The sequence below is a fragment of the Chenopodium album genome, chromosome 1 (genome assembly GCF_948465745.1).
Source record: "Chenopodium album chromosome 1, dcCheAlbu1.1, whole genome shotgun sequence".
NCBI lineage: Eukaryota > Viridiplantae > Streptophyta > Magnoliopsida > Caryophyllales > Amaranthaceae > Chenopodium > Chenopodium album.
The window spans coordinates 86,680,206-86,692,735 of NC_137834.1; the positions used below are offsets into that span (position 1 = coordinate 86,680,206).

The 12,530-nt window shown below is 36.3% G+C and overlaps 1 protein-coding gene across 1 annotated transcript; it reads right to left on the reverse strand.

Moving 5' to 3' along the window:
* Positions 1-1,452: 1,452 nt before the first annotated feature.
* On the reverse strand, positions 1,453-8,582 carry LOC145560404 (uncharacterized). Its single transcript, XM_081621658.1, has 9 exons — positions 8,470-8,582; positions 6,459-8,070; positions 6,011-6,237; positions 5,556-5,888; positions 3,965-4,211; positions 3,084-3,212; positions 2,776-2,991; positions 2,355-2,478; positions 1,453-2,038 (listed from the first exon to the last, which is right to left on the reverse strand). The coding sequence occupies exons 2-9, from the start codon at positions 8,025-8,027 to the stop codon at positions 1,803-1,805; spliced, it is 3,081 nt and encodes a 1,026-aa protein (XP_081477784.1). The 5' UTR covers positions 8,028-8,070; positions 8,470-8,582; the 3' UTR covers positions 1,453-1,802.
* Between the last annotated feature and the right edge of the window lie 3,948 nt (positions 8,583-12,530).

A 12,530-nucleotide genomic window follows, 5' to 3' on the forward strand; every position in this document is an offset into this window, starting at 1 on the left:
TCCACCTATGGAATTAGGAATTGGCCCACTAAGTTTGTTATTGTGTAGGTAAAAAAGTTTCAACTGGGAGAGTTGGCCTATAGAATGAGGTATAACTCCAATGATATTATTATTAGCAAGGTATAATTCTTGCATTCTAGAGACATTACTTACTACAAACTCTGGTAGAGGTGCATTGAGATTGTTAATGCGAAGATCTACAGACTCTAACCTCGGAAGTTGAAAGATAGATTTAGGTATGCTTCCATTAAACTGATTAGAAAGCAAACTTAATCTTGTAAGGTTCATAAGCCTGCCAATACCAACTGGAATTTCACCGAAGAAAGAGTTTTCGGTAAGGTCAAGGTTGGTAAGTGAGATGAGATTTGCAACGGAAGAAGGTAATGTGCCAGTGAATTTATTATACTGCAAATCCAATGTTATAAGTGACTTCATTGAACTAAAGATATTGCAGGGTATGGCGCCGGAGAGGGTATTAGAGCGTAGAATGAGATGTTGTAGCTTATGGAGGTTACCAAATGAAGAGGGTAACGGACCTTCTAGGCTATTTTCAGATATATCAAGATAAGTTAAATTTGAGAGGTTTCCTAGTTGAGGAGGTAAGTAACCAGTTATCCCACCAAAATAATTATAAATTTCAAGGGATTGAAGATATGTGAGATTACCAAGGTAAGGGGAGAGTGTACCTACAGGGCTATCTAGGAAGAGTTTAACAACCCTTCCGGTGATAGGATCACAGCTTACACCTCCCCAGGACGCGCAACAGTCGGTCCTAGGAACCCATGTGTCTAGGACTTGAGGGTCTCCTGTGATTCCACGCTTGAATTCGAGCAACGCCTCTTCATCGATAGCATTGCAGGATTCTACTGATGGACAAAATGTACTGATACAGAGCAAGAAAAGTATGAGGGGAATACTGTATTTCTTAAGGACTTTCATGACAACAGAATAATAGTTACAGCTGGGTGGGAAGTGGGCATTTAAATAGGCATGGATACATCTCTTAATATAGCACCCTCATGAGTTGTTTTTTATTCCTGAATTCGAGCTACTACCTCCGTTACATATTATTTGCAACGATTACTTTATGTCAAATCGTTGCAAATAATATGTATAAATTCTGGAAGGTTTGAAATTTGTGACCATGTGCATCCTTTGCCTGCATCAGCTGTAGTAAGACTAAAGTAGAAACACGAAGCATTAACTATATAAGTCTTGCATCACAATGTTTAAGCAAAGTGAAAGTTGACTTCCGTGTTACATAAAAAGTCGGCGATATTCCGTAACTGATTAGCATAACCATCCTTGAAATTAATTGAGATGCACATCATGCGGAGTGGGGCTGATCTCCTAAATTGCAAAAAAAGCAAATTAAATAGTTACTGCAAACATAACTCTTATTTGGTTATCCCTACCAATTAACTTTAAGGGGCAACGCGTTTTACAAAAAAATTGTATACATGGCCAAAGGACTAACAAATTTTCCTATTATAAAATACTAGTGCTCCGTATTGGCCTTGTACATTTCTTGAAATACGTAGTAAAAAGATCAAAATTCATCAAATCAAGAATAGGTTTTAGACACCACCAGCTTTCTCCGAAGAACATTTGCTACCAAGAAAGCCAGAAGGTCCATGTTTTATATGTATTTGATATGAAATTTCTCTCTCTGAGAAAATCATAACAAATAACAATAACCAATGGGTTTTCGAATTATTTTACTGCACAAAACATTTGGAGAGAACAAATATGCTCTCTCTTTTCTCAAATTTGGTCCATCATATAAAAAATCAAGCAGAGGCTCATGGGAATGGGATTGGCTCTGGTTGCAATGCCTTCTGCACGAGCTCGGTCTGTTCTTTGCTATGAACTGAGATAAAACCAGTAGCAGTTGCAGCAGATGGAAGACGCCCAACATACTTAATGTCATCAGCAGTTCCTCTATTTACAGATTTCATTGCAGTACATAAACGAGGTGCAATGTAGCTGTAAGCGCCCATGTTCATTGGTTCTTCCTGACACCACACAACCTCAGCATCTGCAGTAAATATTGTAAGTTAAAACTCTGATGCAACCAAAATCTTGTTACATGCAGGATCTTGTCCACAAAGTAAATGCAGCATGAATTAGAATGTGGAACGCTTAAATGCCTGAAACTAGACATCTCCAATGCTCCAAAACAAAGTCACACCAACAAACCCCTCATCAAGCCATTGTGATGGCAAGTTTGAGTCATCAAGATGTATACAACCAAGCTTTCGATAATATATGGACGTTAAAAAAACATTAACAAATAAAATATACCAGAGAAACCTGAGTATAATGCATGTAACCAAACCAATTTTGAAACTTACTTGGATACCGATTCAACTCTCGTTGGACAAGGTCATATGGGAAAGGGCAAAGCTGCTCCACTCTACAGATGGCAACATCGCTGTTATTTTCTTTCTTCCTGCGTTCGTCAAGCTCGTAGTATACCTACAAATTTTCAGAGTGAGGAACAGTGACTGTACCAGAACACCAACATAATTGATAAACTTTAGAACACATGCCAGTGTTGCACAAATTAACACGTCTTCAGGTCAAACACTGGCCCATGACACAATGAACAAGAGAGCAAACATATTAAAGTACTCCTAATTTCTTTTACGTCAACCAATATTGTTGTCCACATATCTGGCAAAAATTGCACTAACAAAGATCCTAAATCCTGCTTGCTGAAGCAAAACCAAAAAATATGATGCTATATTGTTGACCAAATTGAAAAACACTTACTTTCCCAGAGCATAGAACCAAACGCCTAATGCCCTCCTCACGATCCGAGTGCATATTCTGGTCCTTAATGAGACGCTTGAATCTGGTTCCTTGTTTATCAAAACCAGGATGACCCTGAACATCATCGAATTCAGAAAGATTTGATTTGCAATCTTTGTGACGAAGTAAATTCTTGGGTGACATGACAATCAGAGGTTTGCGGAACTCCCTGTGTATCTGAATAACAAGAAAATAATATGAGCAAACGGAACTACAAAAGATCTATTTCACAACATTTCAGATTACAGGAGCTGCTAAAATGCACTCACCTGACGACGCAAAACATGGAAGTAATTAGCAGGGGTTGTGACATTGACAACTTGCCAATTGCATTCCTGGATTTGCTTCCGTTGTGTGGGTTCCATCTCAGGTATGACATAGGGGTTGTCATCACTCATCTGAAAAGAAAAAATTTAAAGCACACTCAGTCAGGCTCAGCTGACTTGCCAAAAGCTCAAATCACACGTGCCATTACATGAAACAAAGCAAATATATCTCCAAACCTACCACCCCTGGTGAAATAGAGTAAAATGAAAATTGAGGGATGACCCATAACTACCCTTCCAAGGAGATGGTTATACAATGACCATTCTGACTCAAAGGACCTATCATACATGAACAACAATGTAGTATATCAAACAGATCAAGGATAGTTTTTTGACATGCTTAGATCAGTCTTGGACAAAATCAAGATATGCAGTTCATATCACAAAGCTTTGGAGCAAGATACGTTGGGTTCAGGCTCAGCTCAACCACATGCACAACATTTAGCTCCAAATTATGCTTTTACTTGCAATTAGATTGAAGTTTCTTAAAATCTGGAATATGTTTACCAGAACCCATATTCAATTATAAGGACAAAGTCTACTAGTCAACAAATCAAGCCATTTTTTGTCAGCAAATTGAATGGTGCCCTTACTCAAAACTGTACCCATGATTCATAGCACAGTGAATGAACCACTTGAGACATCGCCTTAAAACCTAACTCCCCACTCATGTCAATAACAATGAAATAAAATGACAAATTCTTCCACCACTCTGTGATACAGTGTTGAGGATCTTCAAAAAAAAAATATACATGTAAGTTCATATATATGGCAAAAGCAGTTCATGAGCTCCATATAAAGCTTCTTTAAGTAGAGAGTAATACCTGTAGGAAACGTTCCAATCGTGCACTTGAATGCTCAGGTCCTTGACCATCATATCCATGAGGAAGTAGCACAACAAGACCAGTTTGCCGCAACCACTTTGCTTCCCCACTGCTCAAGAACTGATCAAAAATTACTTGTGCCCCATTAGAAAAGTCGCCAAACTGAGCTTCCCAGAGAACCAACGAATTGGGATTTTCCATGGAATATCCTAATTCAAAACCAAGAACACCAAACTCTGAAAGGGAGCTGCACCAAGAACAAAAATCAAAATATTAGAATAGGATTAAGCAACTGACAAGTCTTCCGAACGACTTAAAACCTATAAAGGGTGGGTTCAACTGAACCCACAAAATTCTTAAAAATAATATGCAAAACTGATAATGAAGTTTGGTTCAATGGTCAGGGTGTAGAACATTAATCCTTTATTCTTCTTTTGTTCTCCCTTTATAACTTTTCCTCTCCATATCTCTAAGTTTTTGTTTCTGTAGAATCATTCTCACTTCTAAAATTCCAGATCTTAGAAGTTTCACCAAACTTGAGACATCAATATTCAACCCCAAAATTTCGTTAATAGTATAAAAATTCAAGTCCCTACTACAAGGTACAGTATCTTCCTTTGTTTCCTGACTTTTCTCTTCCCAAATACGGGATTTTCCTATGAGCTATGACCTATGGAAGAAAAGTTATGTAAGGTATATTCGTAAAGTTTTAATTTCTTCAATTAAGTCCAACTGATATGAGAATAATTTGTTGGATGTCATAATCAATTCAATTTGGTCGTCCAAACGACTTTGAACTCATGTGGCTCAATTCCTATATCTTCCACCAAGGCCCGGATATAAGGGGCCATGACAACAAGAGGGGGGGGGGGGACTACACCAGAAAATAACAGTATTACAGAATGGTTTATATAAATGAGAACAGTCAGACCATTATGTTAAAACAGTATTTATTAACAGTACAAACAGCACCTCTGGTTCTTCACATAAAAACTTGCTTTCTTCAAGGATCATGTTCTTTCTCTAGTTTGCTATTGTGATCCTATAAACCTATCTTAACCCATCAATTGGTGACTATAAAACTCAGGTTCTATAACTCTTAATTGGAAAGAAAATAAAAATTGGCTATATTGGCTAAGAAATTTGAACTAAGGTTGACGGGAGAACAACATGCCAAGAGATTCAAAGTTAGCAAAGGCAATTAAAGACAACTAAGGCTCCTCATAGAAAAGACAGATAAATGAAAATTTAAAATCGCCCATAGTATAACCCAGTTTAGCATGAATTTGCAAACCATTAAGATCTTATCTCTCGTGAAGATAAATAAATTTCTGATAAACTTTTCAAATATGTTTACTGATTGTTTAATTTTCCAGAACCCAGAACTGTAAGATGCCATGGTTTAATCCTTAAGATTCCATCCTAAAATGTACCCTCTAGACTTCAGAGGCAAACTGAATTAAGTTTGGCAGAAAGTAAGTTAAATATTTGAGTGCTCAAAAACAAAAGGAAAGATGTCACAAGTTCAATCCAAAATAGAAATAGTTTGCATTAAGTATTGGGTGCAAAGCCAGACTTGTAAAGAGCTCACCTGTTACTAACAGTAAACATTTCGTCATTTTGGTTGATATTGACATGGTCCAATGGGCAGTATTTTTCTCCAGTTTCTTGATCATGGAGTACAGAATGCCTATGGCTGAATGTACCCCTCTCAACATCTTGACCGCTCAATCGTACATGATTTCCTTCAACTAGCAGAGTAGCAAAGGCTAGTGCTTCTCCAACTGCCCAATCAATGCCCTCCCCAGTTTCAATCATCTGAGCACGTTGCTCATAAATCCTTTTCACTGCTTTGTGTGGCTTAAATGTTTCGGGAAGTGTGGTGATTGCCTTGCCAACATTTTTCAAGATCTCTGGTTGAACCCTGGAAAAAAAAGAAAAAAAAAAAAACATGATTTAGAATGACAATTCAAACAGTAATTAAGCACAAGTGCCACTTAGACACCTAATAATTTATGTTTAGAAAGTCCATAAAAGAATAAGTACCCAGTGTTACGGATTCTAGAGAGTTGCTCGGGTGACTTGAAACCTAGCCAATAAGCAGAAAGCCACTCCCTCTTTTTAGCCACGTGATCCTTGCTGGCATCAAATTCCTCATTGAGGATAGTTATAACCTTCTTTTGGATCTGATCAATAACTTCCTTTGACATTTCCCCAGCATCCAAAACCTTCTTCTTGTACATTTCAAGAGCAGAAGGGTGACTTCGGATGACCTGTCAAAAAATAAACCAAATGTAAGAGAACAGCCTTCTGTGATTCTTTCCCTTCTTCCACTAACCCTCTTCCAATGCAACAGTTAGGTATTTGATCGTCTATCTCTGGTAGTCTCAACTCTCAAGTACAGCAGTTTCATACAAAAAATGAATGCAAGCTAATATAGTTAACACCAAGAAATATACAACCCGAAAACGAACAAGTTTTTTAACAGACTTACCTTATACATTTTTGGTTGCGTGAAAGATGGCTCATCAATCTCATTGTGACCAAATCTACGATAGCAAACTATATCGACCACAACATCTGAATGGAAGGTCTGACGCCACTCTGCAGCAAGCTCACAAACATGAACCACAGCCTCCAAATCATCCCCATTTACATGAAAAATAGGAGCATTCAGAGCTTTTGCAACATCAGTACAGTATTGTGATGATCTTCCTGCCGTTGGATCAGTTGTAAAAGCAACTTGATTGTTTACCACAATGTGGATAGTACCACCAGTGGTATAATTTGGAAGAGCACTAAGATGGAGTGTCTCATAGACTACACCTTGTCCAGCAAAACTGCCATCACCATGGATTAAAACAGCCATATTTTTTGTCCTGTCAGTGTCATTTGAATAATATTGTTTAGCCCTTGTTTTCCCAACCACAACTGGATCCACAGCTTCTAAGTGACTTGGATTGGCAACCAATGAGAGATGGATCCGCTTACCACCCCTAGTAGGCCTATCATAAGAAGTTCCTAAATGGTACTTGACATCTCCCGTTCCTGTGTAAAGCCCAACCTCATCTGTAGGTTTTATGCCACCACTAAACTCACTAAATATCTGTCGAAGTGGTTTTCTTACAACATTACCCAACACATTTAACCTACCCCTGTGAGACATTCCAATGACAATATTCTCAACCCCAAGATCCGCAGATCTATCAAACATCTCCTTCATACCAGGAATGAGAGTTTCACAACCTTCAAGACCAAACCTTTTAGCTGTAGTCCATTTAGTTGCTAAGAAACTCTCAAACTGAGTACTCCATATAAGCCTATCCAGCATCACTTGACGCCTCTCCTTGTTATATTCCATTGGTGTAGGGGTCTCAATTCTGTCTCTTAACCAGTTACACTTCTCACGATCAGCTATATGCATATACTCATAACCAATGCTTCCACAATATGCCTGCTCAAGACGGTTAAGAATATTTCTAAGAGTCTGAACAGGACGATTCTCAGACAAAAACCCGGCCATCCTCCATACTCCAAGGAAGAATTCACGATCTAGGTCAGCTTCACTGAATCCATGAACATCCAGATTCAAATCATCAGGAATCGGTCTTTGCTCCAGATCCAACGGGTCCAACTTGGCCTTAAAGTGACCATTAACTTGGTAAGCCCTCACAAGCAATAGCAAACGCATACTTTCCTGAATAGTCTGCCCCGAAATCCCTGGTGAAGAAGCTGCTTGGCCAACAAAGTTCCTAAAGAAATTATCCCAAGACTCATCAACACTGCTAGGATCAGCTTCCCAAGCTCGTTGCAACTCCTCTAGGTAAATACTACTGGTCCCATCAAGGAAACTATCAGTAAGCCGCGAAAGGGGCACAGCACGCGGAACAGGAGCTGCATTTGGTTTTGAAACCGTGCTATGGAAAAAACGGGACTGTGAATTAACAAAATAGCGGCTTTGCGATTCAGTAGATCGCGCTCTAGACACGTAAGAACGCCCCTGAGCTACAGCCCTCCTAACAGCAAGCTTTGCTACAGAAGATCCAGCTCGGAACCAAGCCATAGCTTTGAATCACAAATTCACCAACTTAACAAAGCATCAAACCCTAGACTCCAACATCAAACCAAAACTGTTGTTACACAACTAAAAATTTGAACATCACATTTACATACATAATAATCAAATATCAACAAAAATTGCATCATTTTTTCCCAGTTAATGATTTAGTGATGAAACTAAAACAATACATTTCATAAATAAACCAAGCATTGTCAAAACGAATTATTACAAGTCAAAGTTTCAAATTGTAAAAGCTAATCATATCCCTAAATTGATAATTAGGGTAATTAATCAAGTTCGTCAGAATCGTAATTTCATCGCCAATTGTAAGCAACGAACAAATTCTCAAAAAAAAAAAAAGAAAAAAAAAAGGCAATTCGTTGATTAAATTGAAGAATATAGCTAAGATTTGAATTTACAGAAGATGAACAACGAAAATTAATACCTGAATAATATTGGATTTGAGTAGAAGATAGTAGATCGATAACCCTAATTATTACTCCGTAGAATTGTAGAGAGAATTCTACGAACTGGGAATGGGTGAAATGAAAAGTGCATTGAAAATGCTTTTATTCGCAGGAGAAGTTACGGAGTACTTTTTTTTTTTTTTTTTTCCTTTCTTTTTTTTTTTTTTTTACTGGACAGGTTAATTTTTTTGTGACAAATATTGTGATTGAATTGCCGGGGAATTTCCTCCGGTAAGGGTTGAAATTTTGTGCTCTTATTGAGTGCGCGAATGCATGGTATATTCAACTAATTTAGGGCTTGTTTGGCATCGTTTTTTGTTTTCAGTTTTCATTTTTTTGGAAACTAAAAATCAAAAACAGGAAACAAGAAAAAGGTGTTTCCACTTTTCTGTTGCCAGTTTTCAAAATTATCATGATTTTAATAAGTTTGATTATTTTTGACTCGTTATGTGACATATTTTATATGGTTTTAAAAAACAAAAAACCAAAAAACAGAAAACCACAGTGATGTCAAACAAACCCTTAATGTTACTTTTTGTTTTTTATTTGATGATTCAATGAATTTTTTTAGTACATTTTAGAATTGGGTATATAAAAATTTCTCAATAGAGAGGAGGATTACATATACTTTCTCTCACATTTATTATTTTTCAATAAACTATCGGTAATTACAAGTTCATCTCAGTGAGAAACAAAAATTGTTTCTCACGAGAGTAAAATTGTCACAAAAAATTTAAGTGAAGGGCCTTTCTTGTAATTACTTAACTTGACAATAAAAAAGGACTAAACGAAAGCCTAGACTTTGCCTAACAACTTTATGTTTATGAGTTTGTCGAAACTCTAGAATCGGGAAAAAGAGAAGACAAAAACGAATGGTGGTTTAGGGGCTAAGTTTGCCTTCGTTCTTCTGTTGTTCATCGAGTTGCTGGAATCCAAAGTTGTATTTACTGTTTTGAATTGAAAAATCGTCGAGATATGTGGAATTTGATCTGTATATTGGGGCGTGCAGCTCATAATTGCATAGAAATCGCAATTGAGGTATATGTGTAATCGCATAGAAATCGCAATTGAGGTACTACAAAGGGGATGAACTCGAGAAAAAAGGAAAAGAACTCGACACATAGGGGAAATAAAGAGATGAAGAAGGGGGAAAACAAACGATGAACAACGGGGAAAGGAAAAGATAAGCAACGTCTTCACACCGTCAAAGTTAAGGCAAACGTTGTGAAGTAACAACTAATGGGTCCAACTTTTCATAAAATCATAAACTATAATATGATCCTACGTGGCAAATGAGATAAACACCTAAAAAAATCACGGAGATCAACCTGGGTGTAATAACCTATTAATCTCAATATCTTTCTTTTACAATTTTTTAATATTCCAATTACCCTACTCACCTCTTATTTTATTAAAGTCAATTAAGTTGCCTAAAATTATATGTCGGTCAAATTGTAACACTTATTAAAATACAAATGAAGTAGGAGCTTTCACTTTTTTTTTTTTTTTTTTTTTTTTTTTTTAACGGAAGAGCTGTAGCACTTTTAGAAGGTATTAAGGGGTGTACTCTGTATTTTCAAAACTAATCTTATTCAGCAATCATGAAAAAAATCATTGCACAATTTTCAACATTATCGTCATTGTGGAGAAAGATGTTCCTAAATTCGTGATGGTCAATTGTTGTTAGGAGGCAACTAAAGCAACAAATTTAATGACTAATTATGGAATCATCTTTGCATACTTTATTAATTTAACCTATATATGTAATGATTTATTCTCCTGTATAATTTGAAAGAATTGAATTTTTGTTATAGATTAAAATTTGAATAGTTAAAAGTCAAATAAATATGAATTTTATATGAGAACATTGATAAAGTCAACCATATTTTGAGTAAGAAACTCAAATGATTAAACAAATTGAATCAAATCTGCAAAAGTGATAATATATACTGTGTATTAAATCTCAAAAGTTTTGCAAAATTACTTAACAGATGTGAGATATTACAATCCACTGTCTAAACTAGTTTAAATCCTTAACACTAGTTTGTTAATAATGTTATGATTATGTAAAATTGTAAAGTGGTACATTTTAAGTATTACTTGATTAAGGGGTTTTCGTGCGGATATTCTTGTTCTTTACTACTCCAGTACTCCCTAGTTTGCGCTACGACACACTTGTTTGTAAGAGGAATAATCTTATTCCTTACTATTCCCTTAATCCCTGTTTGTTTGCTCCATAACCCACTTGTTTGTGTGAGGAATAATCTAGTTCTGTATCAAGCATCAAGATTTCTTTCTCGAACAATACTTAACTTTTTGGCTATTCTTTTTGGTATTGACAAAGTGATTATATTATCACGAATATGCATTTTCCCACAAAAATTTTGATAGTCTAAGCATTCAACATACACTTTATAAAAGGCAAGTCGATAGCTTGTAATAACCCAATTTATTTCCAATTCTGGTATCTAACACATTAAGAAAGAAGGAAGTCCCATAAAAGTTAAGAATAGTAATAGGTGTGATTGAAAAATAACGCTGACAAGCCCTCCTGTGAAATGGTAGCATACTAGATGCAACGACATAAAAAATAACGTTAAAACTTGCCAACATTTAAATTACGGAGTAAATCAAACCTTCTTGTGAAATGGTAGCATGCAACGACATACAAAATTTATCGCAAATATTACAGAGGGAGTAGTATAAAAAAAGTAAATTAAAAAAAAATGAATTAATTGTGATCAACCCCTTCACAAATTTCCCTGGATGACAAGAAACAAACAAAAAAGGAGGAAAAAAAAATAAGAATAGTAATAGGTGTGATTGAAAAATAACGTTGACAAGCCCTCCCTAGATGACAAGAAATTCAGCCAAGCTTTTGTATCAGCAGAAGTACATCAAACAAATATGGAGTAATCACTCAAGTTTTATCAAACATGAAACATTTATAGCTGCTTCGCATAGATACATTCAGAAAGATCACTGCAACATACAGCATGAATAATGAACTTCCCGTTTGTACCATATAACTTGTGGATCAACTTTGTGAGAGAGCTCAATATGAACAAATAAGCTTAAAAATAGCTTTGCTTACACTAAATAGACAACCATACAAATTTAGATCTTCTCCAAAAAAATTAACCAACAGAATGCAGGTCACTGATCACTAAATAGACAGGATGCTCTGTTCCTACACTCCAGAAATCAGAAATCACGCAGACTAAAAACAGCACAATGAACTACCCATTAGGAAAAAATTAGAATAAGAAATCAAAATAAACCGCTAGATAAACCTCCAAAATCTTATATTGGCATCAAATAGAAAAATCTGGAAAGGGAAGAGAGCTTTGGATACACCTTGGAGCAAGTCCACTTACGGCAATAGAAAGCAACAATTACTTCAATGATCAGCCATTGGTAGTAATTCAATGATTCAGAAGGCGAACAAATAATCAATCAACATCAACCAACATCTGCTAGACAAAACCTGTCTAAAGGGCTATGATTCCTAGTTCTTTCCAAGGGTACGGATGAAATCAAGACAAGAAACTATATCAGACTCACTTTCAACTCTTTCACCATCCAACTGCAGCAATTCGATTAACAACGCTCATTATGACTCCGAAAATTTAGAGAATTGCAAAAGAAGCCAGCTAAAAGTTACATTTCCAACATCCAGCAGACCATGTATTAACTCCTTAGATACCGCAGGCACTTCTATCTCCAAAGCAAAGCCAGAACTGTAACCAACAAGATTAACAAAACCTGAAATAGAACAGGGCTACTTCGGCGCACAGGCTATAAGAACTTGAAACAAATCAAAGAGACTGTAAGAAGGAAAGAAGGCCCCATTAAACATAAGCACACCTAATTAGCTCTCCAAAATGAATTAACTCCCAAGATGCTACCAGAGTGACAGAATCTACAGACACATAGATTGGAAAGCAGAATGCAGAAACACAAAATGAGTGGCAGACCGTATTCTGTATACAGGCCTTTAGGGCATGCCAACAGACAATTTAATCCTTTTAATTTTTTT

Coding starts and splice junctions, on each gene's coding strand:
- LOC145560404 (XM_081621658.1), bottom strand. CDS start 8,027: ATGGCTTGGTTCCGAGCTGGATCTTCTGTAGCAAAGCTTGCTGTTAGG. Junction 2,992..3,083: donor TCCATGTTTTGCGTCGTCAG/GTGAGTGCATTT, acceptor CTTGTTATTCAG/ATACACAGGGAGTTCCGCAA. Junction 2,479..2,775: donor TGGTTCTATGCTCTGGGAAA/GTAAGTGTTTTT, acceptor GAAAATTTGTAG/GTATACTACGAGCTTGACGA.